The 17,615-nt window shown below is 56.7% G+C and overlaps 1 protein-coding gene across 2 annotated transcripts in view; it reads left to right on the plus strand.

Moving 5' to 3' along the window:
* CACNA1I (calcium voltage-gated channel subunit alpha1 I) overlaps positions 1–17,615 on the plus strand; it is a 106,049-nt gene that overhangs the window by 54,134 nt on the left and 34,300 nt on the right. For both annotated transcript variants that reach the window (XM_029206308.1, XM_029206309.1), the window contains exons 6-9: positions 5,149–5,464; positions 6,608–6,700; positions 9,953–10,259; positions 12,679–13,100. In XM_029206308.1, coding sequence (XP_029062141.1) covers positions 5,149–5,464; positions 6,608–6,700; positions 9,953–10,259; positions 12,679–13,100 — 1,138 coding nt within the window. The remainder of the gene's footprint in view (positions 1–5,148; positions 5,465–6,607; positions 6,701–9,952; positions 10,260–12,678; positions 13,101–17,615) is intronic.

Below are 17,615 nucleotides of genomic sequence, written 5' to 3' on the forward strand. Positions count from 1 at the left end.
ACTCGACAAACTCATCCAAGTGGCAGCTCTTGCCCAGCCCGTGCTCGGGCCGAGGACACAGCAGAAGGTGGAGTTCCTGCCCCTGGGGAGCGAGGACTGCAGGAGGGACAGTTCTTGTCCCTGGGGACACTGCACAGGCGTGGGCTGGGCCTCCCTCTTGGCCTGACTGTTGGTTGTGGGGATGGAGCTAAGCTGGAGAGCCAGGGGGAAGCCTGGGGAAGGGACTGACCCGCCTATCACTGTGGGGGAACAGTAGGGTACCTGGGTAGATCAGGGACGGGGCACTCTTGTGGGTAAGAGCCCTGTGGGGGGCAGGGGTGCCCTCACTGTGTCAGTCATTTGGAAGAGGTAGCCCCTGAGTCAGGGCCTGGGGCAGCAGGAGAGGAGGACCCTGCTTCTCCTGGTCTGGCCTTCAAAGATGGAGACGGGTAGGTATGAGCTCTCAGCTTTGGGTTCAGGTCTCATCCAGGCCCCTCCGTGCCATATGGATCTTTCTCTAGGTCATTCCAACATGGCCCCCTTCTCATTATCCCAGCTCAGCCCCGATGTCACCTCGTCCTGGAGGCCTTCCCTCACCACCCCCCTCCCCCAGACCCTCTATTGTCTTATCCTGCTTGATTTTCTTGGCACTATCTCTGTCTGAAATTATGTCACTTGTGAGTTTATTTTCTTGGTTGTTGGGTATCTCTAGACCAGTTTATTTACTTGGTTAGCAAGGATGACGCGCTTCTGTGTGACAGGGGCCGTGGAGGTGATGCTTGACTTTTGATCCCTTGTGGAGACCAGGAAACGGAGGCTGAGAGAGGAGAATCTTGCTCCAGGGCACCCAGCTTGGCAAAGTGAGAGATAGAATTAGAACCTGGGTTCCCCTGACTCTAAAGCCTGCTGTGACTGCTCCCCAGGGAGTGTGCGCGAAGCATCCCTCCAGGCACATAAGCCCCTCAGGAGACCCCAGATGGTCATTTGGAGTGTTCTTGATGAGCACAGAATCAGGACGATGTCACGCAGCTAGGAAGTGGCAGGGCCCGGAACCTGAGTCCTGGTCTTGTGTCCTCTGCAAAGCATCTGGTCCCTTCTTGCCGATTCTGTGTAGGCGTTAATGCACACACACGACTGTTTACACCCCAGACAGGTTTTAAAAATGAGAATGGCTCTGGTAGCGTGTCTTGAGTGTGTTTTTCATCAGTGTTTCTTATTCCACGAATGAATAAGAAGCTGGCGAGCCAGCTTCTGTTGATGGACCTTGCGAGGTTTCCAAGTTTTTGCTCTTACATAGAAGCCTGCAGGGAGCATCGTGTATGCTTGCAATCTTTGTGATCAATGGCTAGACTCATAATGTCTAGTCAAAATGTAAGGCATTCCTCAGAGATATCGCGGGTTTGGCTCCAGACCACCACGATAAAGCGAGTCATACGACTTTCTTGGTTTCTCAGTGCATATTATGTTTACACTATACTGTAGTCTATCGATTGTGCAATAATATTAAAAAGAGAGCATACCCCAATTAAAAAGTACTTTATTACCAAAAAAGGCTAGCCGTCATCTGAGCCTTCAGTGAGTTGTAATAGTAACAACAAAGATCACTGATCACAGATCACCACGACAAATATAATAATAAAAGTTTGAAATATTACAAGAATAATCAAAACGTGACAGAGACACAAAGTGAGCAAATGCTGTTGGAACAATGGTGCCGACAGACGTGCTCGATACAGGGTTGCCACAAACCTTCAATTTGTAAGAAGTGCAATAAAGAAAAGCTCAAAAAAACCGAGGTATGCTCCTGTGTCCATTTTTTTTAAATACTTGTTTTGGTTAAGGTATAGATTACACTCAGTAGCAGGCACAGCTATTAAGTGCTCAGTGAGGTTTTAACCTGGGTTGCACATCACTGTAAATCTACCCTGAGAAACTCACTGTCCCCAGCAAGGCTCCCTCCTGCCCTTTCCCAGTCACCTTCCCCCTCACCCCAAAGTAGCAGCTGTTCTGATCTCTATCACCATAGATTCCCTTTGCCTGTTTCTGAGGTTTCTTTAGATGGAATCATATAGGCCGTTACCTTTTGTGTCTTCATCTTTGTCTCAGTGTCTGTGAGGTTCATCCAAGTTGTTGCTTGTGTATTTCCTTTTTCATCCTTTTAAAAAAAATCATCTCTAGATTACTTATTTTTTTAAAAAAAATATTAATTTATTTAGGCTGTGCCAGGTCTTAGTTGTGGCATGGGGGATCTTTGTTGTGGCATGCAGACTGTTAGTTGCAGCATGCATGCAGGATCTAGTTCCTTGACCAGGGGTCAAACCCGGCCCCATGCTTTGGGAGTGTGGAGTCTTACCCACTGGACCACCAGAGAAGTCCCTCCTTCTTTTTCACTGCTGTGAGGATTCTGCTGAGTGAATATACCACTATGTGTTTTTCCATTCTCCTGTTGATCTGGGCAGTTTCTGGTTCTTTGGCTCTATGACTGACGAATACTCTTGTCCATGTCTTTGGGTGGATATTGTCATTCCTTCTCTTGGGTAAATTCTCAGGGGTGGAATTGCTGGGTTAAGGGAGTGCATATGTTTATTGGCTTTAGTAGATTTTTTTTTTTTTTTTTTTTTGAGGTACGCGGGCCTCTCACTGTTGTGGCCTCTCCCGTTGCGGAGCACAGGCTCTGGATGCGCAGGCTCAGCGGCCATGGCTCACGGGCCCAGCCGCTCCGCGGCATGTGGGATCTTCTCGGACCGGGGCACGAACCCGTGTCCCCTGCATCGGCAGGCGGACTCCCAACCACTGCGCCACCAGGGAAGCCCGGCTTTAGTAGATTTTGCCAAACTGTTTTCCAGGATGGTTGCACTAAATGTTCGCTAGCAAAGTCTAAGAGTTCCAGTTGCCCTACATCCTTTAGCAACATGTGGAATTGTCAGTCCTTTAATTTTTACTATTCTAGTGAGAGTGCAATGGTGCCTTATTGTGGTTTTAATTTGAATTTCCCTGATGACTAGTGGTGATAAGCACCTTTCCGTGTGTTTATCAGCCATTGGTGTATCTCCTTGTGAAGTGTTTGTATGGTCTTTTGCCATGTTAAAGTTGGATTGCCTTTCTTTTTCTTATAAATTTGTAGCGGACCTTTATATCCTGGATTTGAGTCCTTTGGTGGATATATATATATATTGCAAATATTTGATTCCAGTCTAAGTTTTTTGCTTTCACTCTTTTTAAAAAAAAATATTTTAAATTTTGTTCTTTTTCTTTTAAATTTTTTTCTTTTTCCTTTTTATTTCTTTTTAAATGAAAAGTTCTTTTTGTTCTTTTATATATTTTTTCTGTTTTTCTTTTATTGTCTTTAAAATTTTTTTCTTTTTGTTTTTCTTCTGTTTTCACTGTTTTTCCTTTTTAAAATATTTTTAATTTTTTTGTTTTTTATTTCTTTAGAAAATTTTGTTCCTTTATATTTTTTCTGTTTTTTCTTTTCCTTTTAAAAATTTTTTCTTTTTGTTCTTTTTCTGCTTTCACTCTCTTAATGGTGTCATTTGATTGACAAACAGCAGCTCTCAGTTGTAATGAAGACCAGATAGCAATCATTTTCCTAGTATGCTTTTTGTATCCAGTTTAAGAAATCTTTTCCTAACCCAAGGTTACCAACTCTTTCTTGTTTTTATCTTTCACATTTAGTTCTATATTCCATTTCAAATAATTTTTAGTACGACCTGTGGTTGGGGTCAAGATTCATTTTTTATATGGATGACCGATTGTCCCAGCACCACTGATGAAGAAGTCCATCCTTTCTCCACTGAATTGCAGTAGTGCCTTTATTAAACTGTCCGGGGACCATACGTATTTGGGTTGGATGTCTACATGTTAATTGTTAACGGATGTTGTTGCCAAATTGCCCTCTAAAAAGGTCATGTCAACTTACACTCCCACCAATAGTGTATTAGCGTGTTTGCACTCACCCCATACTCAATATTATCAGCCCTGAAATGTTTGCTGTTTGGATGGATGTAAAATGATCTCACTGTTATTTTTTTTTATTTTTATTTTTTTGCGGTATGCGGGCCTGTCACTGTTGTGGCCTCTCCCATTGCGGAGCACAGGCTCCGGATGCGCGGGCTCAGCGGCCATGGCTCACGGGCCCAGTCGCACTGCGGCATGTGGGATCTTCCCGGACTGGGGCACGAACCCGTGTCCCCTGCATCGGCAGGCGGACTCTCAACCACTGTGCCACCAGGGAAGCCCAGGATCTAACTTTTTTATTTTCCACATGGATAGAAAATGTCTTAACACCATTTACTGACTAGTCCTTCCATTCCCCATGGACCTCAAAAGGTGTCTCTATAATATACTAAGTTCTCTTTTATACCTGGGTTTGTCCCTGTGCTCTGTGATGTTCCACAATTCCTTCTGTTCCTGTTGCAATACCACACTCTAATAATAATCATACTTGTAGAGTATTTTGTTCTTCTGTAGGGCTGTGCTCCACTCATCTTTATTCTTTTAAAAAATTGTATTGACTGTTCTCCCGTTCATATAAATCCTAGAACCATCTGGCCAGGTTTCATAGACAAAAACGTGTTGAGATTTTGATTGGGATTGCAGTGAATCATAGATTAGCTCTACAGGATGGGCAGGGCAGGCATTGTCATCTCTGTTTTACAGATGAAGAAATTGAGGTCCAGAGAGGGGAAGTGACCAGCCCAAGGTCACATAGGTGGGAGAGGGTGGGGCAGGAAGGTATCTTACCTTCATCTGTTGAATCAGTAAAATTTAGCATTTGTATGTTAAGCACCTACTCTGCTCCGACCATAGTGTGTGGGTGCTAGGGATGCTGAGACCCAGTCCTTTACCTAAAAGAGCTCCAGCCTCCCAGGGGAGTTGGGTGCATTTTTCCCCAAGAGCAATAACTGGGGTGAGTGCAGGGCCCAGTCTTCCCTGAGGCTCCCCCAGGGAAGGCTCCCTCTTGGTGGTGGTGGGGGACCCCAGAACTGCCCACAGTGGGCAGGTGGGAGTTTTGGTGACCATGGCAGAGGTGGGGAAGGGTGTCCCAGGCAGGGGGAACAGCATGTGCGAAGGCCTGGAGGCGATGACGGCATGTTGGGCCAGTCTTGCCATGCTGTGTGGCAGTGACCCCTCCCCTTCTCCTCTTTCCCCACCATCACCTGTGGACAGACAAGGGGATGTGGCCCTGCCCCCCTACTACCAGCCGGAGGAGGATGACGAGATGCCCTTCATCTGCTCCCTGTCGGGGGACAACGGCATCATGGGCTGCCACGAGATCCCCCCGCTCAAGGAGCAGGGCCGCGAGTGCTGCCTGTCCAAGGATGACGTCTATGACTTTGGGGCGGGGCGCCAGGACCTCAACGCCAGTGGGCTCTGTGTCAACTGGAACCGCTACTACAATGTGTGCCGCACAGGCAGTGCCAACCCCCACAAGGGCGCCATCAACTTTGACAACATCGGCTATGCCTGGATCGTCATCTTCCAGGTGGGGCCCTCGGGCCTGGCACCGGCCCCCATGCTGGGTGGGGTGAGCAGCTTCACCTGGCAGGCGGGGCTCTGTGCTGGGGGTTTGCCACCCGTGTCATTGAAATCTACCCGTCCTGCCGGCACAACAGGCGCTATCAGCCCATGTCAGAGCAACTGAGATTCGAAGAAAGGGCTGTAGGCGCTCGGGTGTATTGCCTGATGCCTCTGTGCCTCAGTTTTCTTATCTCTAAAATGGGGGTAATAACAGGTCCCCCCCCGCCTTGAGTGGCTGAGAAGAATAAACCAGATGATGCCAGCCGAGCCTAGCGTGCAGTGAATGCTCAGTCCAGGTTGCCTTCCTGCTGTCGTCAGAAGGAAGGATGGGGCAGGTGCAGAGGGTGGTGGCTGAGAAGCCGCTGAGGGGTCTGCTTGGCACGCTTTGCTCTGGGGAGCAACAGGATCGCAGAATTCAGAGCTGCAAGGTGTGATGTGATCACAGCCCAGCAGCTGCGTTTTGGGACCCTTCGGCCCCGAGAGGGTGGGTGGCAGTGACCTGGCAAACGCTCTGTGCATTTGCCAGAAGCGAACAAGACCGCGGTGCTGGGGGCGCCGGGCGTTCGTCTCGCCCAAGGCTCCTCTGCTTTCCTCTCTGGGAAAGCGCATGGGCGACAGAGTCACTCCAGGCTTCTCACAGCCCCCATCCCGGGCTCACCTGAGCTGCGCCCTGACCCTGCCAGGAGGGCTCTGTTGATCCCACACACTGAAGAAGCAGCCGAGGCTCAGAGAGTGGCCCAGGGGTGAGCTGGAGCCGCAGCCCAGGGCCCCCTGCTTCCAGTCCTTCTGCCTTGGTGTGGAAGACTGGAAGGTGAGGGGCTCTGGAGCGAGAGGCACCAGGTTAAGTCCCTGGTCCATTCCTTCCTGGCTGTGTGACATTGGGCAAGTGTCCTAACCTTCTGAGCCTCCGTTTTCTCACTTGCATGTTGGGGATGAGGATGGCTGCCCCGTGGAGCCCTTGGGAGAAATACGAGAGGGGACATGTGTAGAGTGTCCCGGCACGCAGTGGGGCTTCTGTCTGGGGCAGCTTCCCCTTTGCTGCCTGCCTTCCTGGAGGCTCAGCCGTCTCAGGCTCTCTCTCTCCTCTTCTGCTCTGTCCTGGCTGCAGGTGATTACCCTGGAAGGCTGGGTGGAGATCATGTACTACGTGATGGATGCTCACTCCTTCTACAACTTCATCTATTTTATCCTGCTTATCATAGTAAGTGTCAGGGGAGCTGGGGCTCTCTGGGCAAAAGCTCAGGGACCCATGGGCCAGGGGACCCCAGAGTGGGGGCGGGGCTCTTTGGGAGTCCCCAGGGTGCCCCTGCAGAGCCCGAGTGCTGAGTGGGAGAGAGCAGGAGGGGCAGTTTGTAAATGCAGCCGAGCAGCAGGTGGCTGAGGGAGCTCGTCGGGGTGGCTGTGGAGGCATCCATCACTTCCAATTGCCTTCAGTTCTCATTTCTGGGCATTTAAGTCCACCTGCTGCTCCTGCCTGTGTTTCTCTGCCTCGTAGTCTCTGGGAATACATCCTTTTATGACCATAGCAGGGATGCAGCCTCAGGATGGAAGCGTCTCAAGGGCTCTAGCACCTCCCTCGTTTCCTGGGGCAGGAAGATGAGATGCTGTGAAACAGAAGCCCAGGGCTGCTTCCCGGGCAGGGTCTGGAGGGGAGGCTGAGCCTGGTTGTGAACTGGTAGAACTTCCTGAAATTCTCGGAGGGACTCCCAGCTCTCGGGCAGCTCTGTCTTGTGGGGGAGACCTGGAGATGAAGGGGTGTTCTCTCTGCCCCCAGAGAGGGCCCGCTGTCTGGCCGGCCCCTCCCGCCTTCCCCTGCACAGTCTCCCCAGAACGAGCTCATCCACCTTGTCACGCCTGGGTGCAGCTTCAGCCACAGCACAGTCCCCAGATGTCAAGGTGATTCACTCCTGGGAGAGTCGCTGCTGGCTCCCTGCTGCTGCAGGGCTGGGATCTCTGGTTTCCTGGCTGTGGGAGAGAGCACGCTTGGGACTCCGGGGCAGCACCCCATCCTGGGCTGCTGGGACTTTGACCTGGGGGCTCAGAAGCCGACCTGAGACACCCCCGCTGTTGGCTTAGCTTCGATGCCTTCCTGGGGGTGCTGGGGCCTTGGACCCATGAGGAGACACCCTAGATAGAAAGAGAGGGACCCAGGCTTTGTTCAGCATTGCCGTCCATCCACTGGCTTGTTCATTCCCTAGCACATTCAGGGAAGCCTGCTCTGCGCCAGGCCCTGAGCCGAGTGCTGGGTACTGAGCAGTGAGTCAGGCCCTCCCTGCCCACTGGGAGCTCACAGTCTTGTGGGGGAAGATGGGCTACAGCAGACAGGTACCAGACTGCATCTTAGGAGCCACCACCGAAGGAAGTCCAAGAGGCTGAGGGAGCCCACAGGAGGCCTCTCACCCGGCTTGGAGAAGGGATAGGGGAAGTGAGAGGCTTCCTGGAGGAGGTGATGCCAGAATTGAGCCTTAAAGACTGGAGGGGGAAGAGCCAGAGGAAGAGCCTTCTAGGCAGGGGACGCCTCACAGAGACCCTGAGGCCAGACGGAATCCTGCAGTGGGGGGACTGTGAACCACTGAGGTTGCGAGAGGAGCCTTGAGTTCCAGAGGCTGGAGGACGCTTCATCTGCTTCTGATGGACTTAGGGGTGGAGTCTGGGGTTGGTAACTCCCAGCATGACCCTGGGCAGGACCCTTAGCCCCCTGAGCCCCCAGTGAAGCGGGGAACAGTGACGGCACCTGGCTCACGGGCCCTGGGGAGGGTTAGAGGAGACACAGCCTGCGGCTGCACAGCCCCTGGCACACAGTACATGCTCAATAAACGTGTCCTGCTGCTATGATTGCTGCGATTATTGGGCCCCGGGGGGCCCTGTCACAGGAGAGAGGGTGAGGATGCTGAGTTTTCCAGGTGCTGGGAAGCATCCAGCGAGCAGAGGCTGAGTGACCATGCCGTTCTTTTACCCTCACAACCCTGGCCACGCAGGGTCACCTGCTTGTTTCCCAGCTGTGGACCCTGAGCCCCAGAGAGGTGAGGTGCCTGGCCTGGGCCACACAGCCGGTGAGGGGTCCTCAGCCTTTGCACGCAGGTCCCCAGTACTCCTTCTGAGTGCAGAAGTCCTAAGCTCATCCGAGCCTTATGTTTTTGATGGGGAAATGGAGGTGCAGAGGGAATGGGGAGCTGCCTGGTCACCCAGGGACAGCAGCCACAGAGGCGGGCTGGGTAGAGGCTGCCAGGTGTGAGCTCCCAGCGGACGGGGTCCGTGCCCCTCACACAGGCCTGCCGAGCGGGTCTCCAGGAAATGCGGAGAGAGCAAATGAGTGAGGCATCTTCTTACTTTAGAGGCAGGGGGTTTTCCCAGAGTCCTCTGGGCCAGGAAGCCCCCCCGCTCCCGCAACCCCTCCTGAGCCCCAGCTCCCCAGCTATGCTGTGGGGGAGAGGAAGGAAGGGAGATCAGTGACTGGGGCTGCGGCCTACAGGAACCTTCTGGCAGGCAGCCTGGAGGAGGGTGAAACGCACACTGCCCCCTCCCTCTGGCAGGTGAGAGTCTGCCGCTGAGTCTATTCAAAGGCTTAGCATGTGCCTGGGAGGCGCCTGCCTCTGGAAACTGGGGCTCTTCTGCCTGCGGTGGCCCCTGGAGCTGGGCCCTGGGACTTGAGGTGGCAGAATTCCTAGCACTAGCCAGGTAGCCTTTCCCCATCCAAGCCCAGATAAAGATGCCCAGCTAAGCCCTTTCTGAGGGAAGCTTGTCTTTTCTTGTCTGGAGGCCCAAAGTCAGGGCCGTAGTGAGGGAAGGGCTGGGGTGCGACTCAGGGCTCAGGTAGCTTGAGGGGGGCTGTGGCTCCCTCCCTGCCCTCAGCGCTGATGTCCCAGGTGGGAGGGCAGCCGTGGCCAAGGCCTAGGGGCCTGAGGGGAGAGGGCTTGGAAGCAGGCCTCAGGGGGGCCTGGGGAGCTGCCTGGGCCACCGCTGTCCTGAGCCCCGGCCTCCTCCCAGAGCAAGGCCTCAGCGCTCTTTTCCTGTCCCTATTTGTGCCCGTGCCTCTCCGTCTCTCTGGGCGCTCCGCCCTCCCCTCCTCTCTCCCTGTCCCCACCTGCCCCTGTCACTTTGTGCTTCCCACACCCTCCGTTTCTGTCCTCTCTGAGCCTGTCTCACTCTCCCCTGGTGTCCCTCCTTGCCCTTGTCTGTCTGTACCCCCCTGTCTCTGGCTGTCTCTTTCCCTGTTCCATGTGTGGGATCCGCCCCTGCCCCTCCTCTGGTCTTCCTTTTGGCCTCTGTATCCCTCTGCTTCTCGCCCTGCCTCCATCCCTCCATCTCCATCGCCGTCTCCCCGTCTCCGTCGCTGTCTCCCCGTCTCTCTGTCTCCTTCTCCGTCTCCCTCTCCCACCCTCCCGCCCCTGCTCCCACCTGCTCTCACCCCACCGTCCCCTCTGTCCCTGTCCTCTCCTCCCGTTGGTCACAGGTGGGCTCCTTCTTCATGATCAACCTGTGCCTCGTTGTCATAGCGACCCAGTTCTCGGAGACCAAGCAGCGGGAACACCGTCTGATGTTGGAGCAGCGGCAGCGTTACCTGTCCTCCAGCACGGTGGCCAGCTACGCCGAGCCCGGCGACTGCTACGAGGAGATCTTCCAGTACGTCTGCCACATCCTGCGCAAGGCCAAGCGCCGGGCCCTGGGCCTCTACCAGGCCCTGCAGAGGCGGCGCCAGGCCCCGGGGGCACCCGGCTCCACCAAGCCCAAGCCCCACGTCAAGGAGCCCAGGCACTACAGTAAGTGGCCCACCTCCCCTGACCTCCAGGGTGCCCCGCGCAGGCCTCGTGTGCCTCTAGCTGGGGACTCAGAAACAGCACTGTTTGCAAACGTGCCCTTTCTTCCCAGCACAAGCAGAGGTATCCAGCAAGTTCAGAACCCGGACCTTCCCCTGGTAGCTGCAGTCCACAACCCGGGGTTCCCTGCCCCCTTTCCTGACGACCTGCTGGTGCCTGGCCTGGGCTAGCCCTGCGCTTGGGGGACCTAGCCCTGCCCTGGAGGAATTTTCTTCGGATCCCAAGTGTGCACAGGGACTCAGGCTCCGCCCTGGGAACCACGTTTGAAAGAATGAACAATAGTCTGTCCTTAGTCTTGTGAAACTATAAAATCCCTCCACCACTGTAGCCTGTCTCCATTCTCACCCCGCTGATCCCCCATGGGTTCCTGTGGCCGCCTGCCTGCTTGCTAGCACACCTGAGCAGCGATGTCGGGCACCTGGAATGAAAGGGCCGTGGCCAGCCCTGCAGAGAGAGGCAGGGCATGCTGGGAACACACGAACACTGTGATCTGCTCCTGCCTTGGGGCCATTTCTCCTGCTCGACTGTGCACGGTTCCAGAGAGTTAGCAGCGTAGGCTTAAAAAGGGGTTTCCATTTGTTTTCTCATCTGTTCTAGAAAACAGTCCTGCGAAGGGAGCAGAGTGAGTAACATTAGCCTCAGTGTTCAGATGGAAAAACTAACGTCCAGAGGGATGAAGGGAGTCGCTTAAGGTCACAGTGTCAGTGACCAAAGCTCGGCATTGGGGACGTCAGAGTTGCAGGCTCTGCGGAGCCCACCTCTAGCGGGACGTGAACCGCTCCCGTAGGAGGAGGCAAAGGGCCACAGGAGGTGGGCCCCACCCCAGGCCCAGTCCTGCCCCCAGGCGGTGCCCACAAGGAAGCCAGCCAGCGTCAGCCCAGAGTAGGCACAGCTGTGACGGTGGACGGCCCGGCTCCTCGCCATGGAGTGAGGGTGAGGCCATGCACTGTGGGAGCCGGCCACCCCCAGGCCCTGCCCCTGCAGGTCTCACGTTCTGGGAACCTGAGGTTCTCGGAGGCAAGCTGAAGAATTCATCCTCAGAGTTGCCGCCCAGCTGCCCCTGGGGGCCAGCCGTCCAGGCGTGGTCTTGGAGGCTCCAGGTGGCCCGTGGGCTGGCCCAGCACGTGGACAGGGGAGCTGGGGTCGGGCAAGGCTGGTACCCCGTGTTCCTGGATGACGCGGGGAGGGGTGTTTACAGCTCAGGGCTTCCTGCTGCCGCCCATCGCCCTCTCCGTGGAAACCTCGTGGAGAGAAGCCCTAGACAGGCTTCTGGAGGGAGGCCGTGCCCCCTGCCCTGGGCCTTCGTGCCTCCCCCATCTCCCTTCCTTGGGAAACAAGTGTCAGGGGGCCCAGCCCCATGTACAGTCAGGCTGGGAAGGGCTTTGCCGTGACCTCCAGCACTGAGGTGGCCCACCCTTGGGCTTCTGGCTGCCCCACCGGTCTAGAGGGTGACTGAGTCAGAGAGCCTTGTCCAGACACAGGGAGGTGTTTGGAAGCAAGTGTGGAAATGGACGGTAGACATTACAGGTTTTTCTTTCCCTTTAACGTCGTTTATTTATTTATTTATTTTTTGCTCCGCAAGCCAAACCTGTGTATTCTAGGAAAACACAGACAAATATAAAGAAGGAACCAAACTATCCAGAAAGAGCCTCTCTGACACCCCTTTTGAAATGGTTCACAGATCACAGAACGTGGGTCCAAGACCGGCCCAGCTTCTCGCACTCTCCCTGGGCAGCTGGGGGGATGACAGCTCCTGCCCCCTCCCAGGGTTAACCCCGACTCAGCTGTGTCGGGGGGAGTCATAGGGGTGGTGCTTCTAGAGCAAGGGCTTGCCCCTGCCCTGGCTCCACGCTTCCTCCTTGGTGATAGGCCCCCCACACGGGGGCGGGAGAATTGAGGAATGCCGAGGCCACCTTGGCTTCCTCTGAGGGGTGTCTACCCTCCACAATGGCCTTTTCAGCCGTTTTCCAAGCTCCATGATATCATGAAGCAGGACGGTGGGGAGGGGCTGGGGTTCCTGGAGGGTCTTTCAGTGACCAGACTGGGGCCACGGGGCGGGAAGTGACAGGGCGAGGACACAGCTCTTGGCTTATCCCGCGTATTAACCACAGGATCCGCCCCGTGGCCCCGGTGTGTGGGTGTTCCTGGTGCAGCTTTTCCTCGGGAGCCAACAAAGCCCAGAGGGTGAAGCTGTTTCCCCAGGACCCACGAGCCCCTTGGCCTCCAGGCAGGGCTGGCGGCTTCCAGGCAGATCCTGTGGGCACACGTGAGCGGTAACCCAGGTTGGGCCGGGCCTAGTGCGCGCGGGGGCCGTCTCCTGCGGGACCCGAGGCACCAACCCCAGCCTCGGCTTCTTTTCCAGAGCTGTGCCCCCGACACAGCCCCCCGGACTCGACGCTCCACACGCTGGTGCAGCCCGTCTCTGCCATTCTGGCCTCCGACCCCGCCAGCTGCCCCCGCTGCCAGCACGAGGCGGGCCGGCCGCCCTCAGGCCTGGGCAGCAGCAACTCGGGCCAGGAGGGCTCGGGCTCCGGGGGCTCGGACGACAGCGAGGACGAGGCCGGTGGGCACGGGGCCCGGAGCGGTGAGGATGGGGCCTCCTTGGAGCTGGAGAAGGAGGACGAGGAGGGGCAGGCGGACGGGGCTGCCTGGCTGTGCGGAGACGTGTGGCGGGAGACGCGAGCCAAGCTGCGGGGCATCGTGGAGAGCAAGTACTTCAACCGGGGCATCATGATGGCCATCCTGGTCAACACCGTCAGCATGGGCATTGAGCACCACCAGCAGGCGAGTGTCGGGAGGCGGGGCCCACGGGGGCCTGTCGAACGCCCGCCGTCTGTCTGTCTTCCCCTGACCTGCGTCCCCTTCAGCCACGTGACCTCAGTGCCCAGCCCAGGGCCAGGCACAGAGGGGGCGGAGCTCAGGGTCAACAAGTGACCGAATGGCCCCTTGGGGTGTGGACAGGGGGATGTGGTTCTTTTCCCTCTGAGCCTCCCAGCGTGGACACCAGGTCCCCCACAACCCATCCCCCGCCAGTCCCTGCAGACTCCTAACTTCCATTTGTCGCCTCTCCATGTGACCCTCCCGTCTCTTCTCTCCAAAACGGCTGGAGTGGTCTTTCCAGAGGCTGGGAGCGCCCCTGCCCCCAAACTTCCAGAGCCCCCGCTGACCTTGGCACAAAATTCAGACTTTTCCACTGATATTCAAGGCCCTTTGTGCTCCACCTGCGGCATATTGATACCTTCCGCAGGTGGGACGCCCTCCTGCCCCTCACGCCCCCCACTTACTCCCCGCCTCACCACAGCCCCACGGCACTGAGGGGCCCCAGGGGTGCCCTGCGAAGGCTGTCCCCCATCTCCCTTCTTGGCCAAACCTGTGGTTTCTTCTGTCTTCAGCTCTGGGTGCGTGGGGCGCAGGGAGGGTGTTGGCTGCGTTGATTGGTGTGTCCCAGGCCCCCTAGGCCATCGGGGGTACTGCTGGGGGTTCACAGGTGAGATGAGTTCAGAGAAAGGGTCCCCAATGGGGGATAGCACATGGAGGAGGGCATGGCTTCTGGGAAGTAGCAGGAGCACAGGGAGGATGTGTACAAGAAGGTCTTTGTGGGGACACAGAATGGAGGGCTCTGGGGGGTTCGCACAGATGTCCCCAATCCATAGGTCACACCCCGGGTGACAGCCTGGACAAGTCCAGCCCTGGATCCATTTGGAAAAACATCATTTTCTGCCTCCCACTCTCCCCCAGCTGCTAGGTGGGGTCCCTCCCTTAAGCTGCACCCCTTTCCTATGAGGCACTCCACCTGGCAGTTGGCGACCCTGAGGCCCAGGGAGGGGATGTCACTGGCCCAAGGTCCCATAGCCAGTCAGGGGCCGAATTTGAACCCACATCTTTGTGTGGCAAGACTGACACCACCGCAGAGTTTAGGGTTTCGACGCCTCCTTGGCTTCCCCGTGGCCCTCTTTCTGCAGCCCCCCTCCCCCACTGTGTCCCGTGTGGGCCACACTCTCACTTCCCTCTTCATTCGCTCACCAGGCACAGGCGTCATTCAATTTACTTAAATGCGGCCCCTGGGGCTGCCGCCACACTCTGCGTGGAGCTGCCTGTTTGCCAGTTATTCCGGCTTAACTAAGTGTCTCTGGGGAGGGCTGGGGAGGCTTTCTGCAGGGTAAAGCTGGTGAGAGAGGCAGGCTGGACCCCCTCGCCTAGGGTCCAGCCTTCTGGCCTTTGCCTGGCCCAGCATCCCCGGGGAAGGCCCCACAGGGAACCTGCACTGTTGGGGTGCTGGCTCTAGCTTCTGGGTGGGGCAGCACCAAGGGCGCCTGTCACAGTCCTGCTACACCAGGACCTGAGCACTATCCCTGCCAGTGGCTTGTGGAACCAGCTGGCAAGAGCCAATTTTCTCATACTCAAGGATTTTGCAAGCCCATCGTTATAAACAGTTGGTAGCTTGAAATTGGCCATGGTGGGAGTATTTACACCATGGAAATTGACATACGCTGCAAATCAGGGCTATATTTTTCAGAGGCCCGTTTGCCAGTGTACTGCTGGTTCCTGCCTTCCCAGCCGTCCCTCCATGGCCAAACACGGTGGCCAGGGTGGCTCCATCCTCTGGGTCCAGCTTCTCCCTCTCTCCGCAGCCCCAGCCTCAGGCCAGGCTATGGTCCCTGCCCAAGCCTCCTCAGGGTCTTCCTGCCTGGCCTGTCCCCCCTCACTCCTTCTGCCACGTCCTTTTGGGCAAACTTTCTTTTCTTTTTTTTTTTTTTTGCGGTACGCGGGCCTCTCGCTGCTGTGACCTCTCCCGTTGTGGGGCACAGGCTCCGGACGCACAGGCTCAGCGGCCATGGCTCACGGGCCCAGCCGCTCTGCAGCATGTGGGATCTTCCCGGACCGGGGCACGAACCCGTGTCCCCTGCATCGGCAGGTGGACTCTCAACCACTGCGCCACCAGGGAAGAGGGCAAACTTTCTAGCCTCCAGACGGGGGAGCCTCTTCTCTCTGGCACCGTAGGACCCCTCTTGGTCCCCCCACTGGGTTGCCTTCAGCAGGTGCTCTCTGCCCCTTCAAAGGATCCTCCCTGGCCTTCTCATCCACAAGCAGGTGCCCTAACTTCGTGCCCTTTCCGTCATAGGGATTGGCTCCCTGGCACCAAGTGCCAGGCCGCGAGCCAGCCTGGTGTATTGAGTCCTCACAACCATCCTCAAGACAGGTATTAACAACCCCCCCCCCCCCCCCCCCCAATCCCGGCCGCACTCTGAAGACCACCGCCAGAGAGCTGCAATTTGCCGCTCCAGGTCTGGGCTCCATCCCTGGTTCTGCTGTCGACTGGTAGGGTGGCCTTGGGCAAGTCACTTGGCCTCCTTCGGCCAGTGTCCGCCATCTGGAAATGGGCACACAGACCCCCTACTCCCAGAGTAGCTGGGAGGGTTCGATGCATTAAGAAGCCTGGCGCATAGTGGGCGCCCGCTCGTTAAGAAGGATTTGTGAATCTTTTGTTGGAGCCTTACACCGCCGCCCTTGGGGTAAGTTTACCAGCTGGCGTCTGGAGCCTCAAAAAATTATTAATTAAGGAAAAAGTGAGGGGAGGGAGAATTTAAAAATACTCTCTTTAACGCAGCTCTGAGCGGCAGCCATTGTTTGGCCAAGCTCTGCGCAGGGCCTGCTTGTGGGGGGCGCAGGAAGTTCTGCTCCACGCCCCTGGCTCCCAGACGCTGCTGGCAGGAAGCCCTCCGCCCCGAGGTTGTTCTGAGCAGCCCCTGAGGTGCTGCCTGCAGAGAGAGGCGGCCCAGGACTGCCAGGGGGCAGGGAGAAAGGGGGGAGCTGGAGGAGAGGCCGGTGAACGCTCGCAGCCCCTCTCCCGCAGAGCAAGTGACCGCAGAGGGAGGCATCGTGGCGGCCCCTGCCGGCAGGGAGGTTGGTGTGGCCACCGGGTGGGGGCCCGGGGGGGCCGGTGGTGAGGGCAGGACAGAGCCTGGGCATTGCTTTCCGGCTCCATCTGTGAAGTGGGGCCACCCCGGCCTCTGTGGTCACAGGTGCTCGAATGAGAGGTGAGACTGTGGGTGCCTGTGGTCTTTAGGTGGCCACTGCTGCTAAAATCACAAGGGAGTGTCACCAGGTTCCTCATGGCCACAGCTACTCCTTGCAGGGACTGGCCTAGGAGGAGGTGACAGGGGAAAGTGGGGGTCAGCCAGGCAGTGGCCTGTGTGTGACCCATGAGGTGGTCAGATGGTGCAGAAGTCAGCATAGCCCTGGAGGGGAGTGGGCCCGGAACAGTCTGTGACAGGCTGCGTGACAGGCAGGTGGGCGGGGTCGGCTTGGGCAGCCAGATTTCTGTCATCATTTGCTGTCACATATCTTACCGGTGTGATCCCCTCGGCAGCCCCCAGGGCAGGCGGGGTGAGTGTCTTGTCCCCACTGGGCAGATGGGGAAACCGAGGCTCAGAGAGGCGGACTGGCTTGCCCAGCGTGATGCGGTGAGAAGCTGAGATGCTGAGGTTGAATTGGAGGTTCCAGGAAGCCGACGGGAGGGTGTGGGGAGGCACTGCTCCTGGGAGCAGCCTCTCTCAGCCCCTCCCTCTCCCAGCATTCGCCCGTCCCGGCCCATGACTCCTCCGGAGCTGTACCAGGCTGTCCTGGAGCTAGAGGATGCTCACCACGTCGGACAGCAAAGAGAGGGTCAGGCTTTATTCTCTTTTCAGCAGTCTCAGCAAGTCACTACCAAGCCAGATCTGGGGTGACTCTGGGAAGAGGAAGATGGAGTGGCTCAGTACCTGACATTCCAGCTCTGTGAGGACTTAGGGGAGAGAGACACCAACATGAACTGCAGTTGGGGAAGGCTTCCTGGAGGTGATGGCACTGGAGATGGATCCTGAAGGACGACTGGGATTTCATTAGACAAAGAAGGGACAGATGCAGGAGCATGGGCATTCCTACGAAAGACCCTGAGCCCTCAAGGAGGATGTGCACATGGGGCAGGGCAGACAGCCCAAGAGGCCAGGGGCTGTCAAACCATGAAGGGTCTTGAGACTGGCTTTATCCTTAGGGCAGTGGGGAGCCATGGAAGGCTTGTAAGCAGGGCAGTGACCTGTCCGTGCTGAACTGGAGCCTGAAGTCAGAAGAGTGGTGCAGGTGAGGGCACCTGGGCCGTGGGGAGGTGGGGGGGGCCAGAGGGAGGAGACCTGGGTTTGAGGTCGGATTTTACCACTGCCTGGCTGTGGCCAGGGACAGTCACTTCTCTCTGAGCCTCAGGTTTCCTGGCTGTAAAATGTGGATACTATAGGGTAATATTTGAGCTTAGACAGGATAATC

The sequence above is a fragment of the Monodon monoceros genome, unplaced genomic scaffold (genome assembly GCF_005190385.1).
Source record: "Monodon monoceros isolate NGI ecotype Baffin Bay Population unplaced genomic scaffold, NGI_Narwhal_1 Super_Scaffold_6, whole genome shotgun sequence".
In the NCBI taxonomy this organism is placed as follows: Eukaryota; Metazoa; Chordata; class Mammalia; order Artiodactyla; family Monodontidae; genus Monodon; species Monodon monoceros.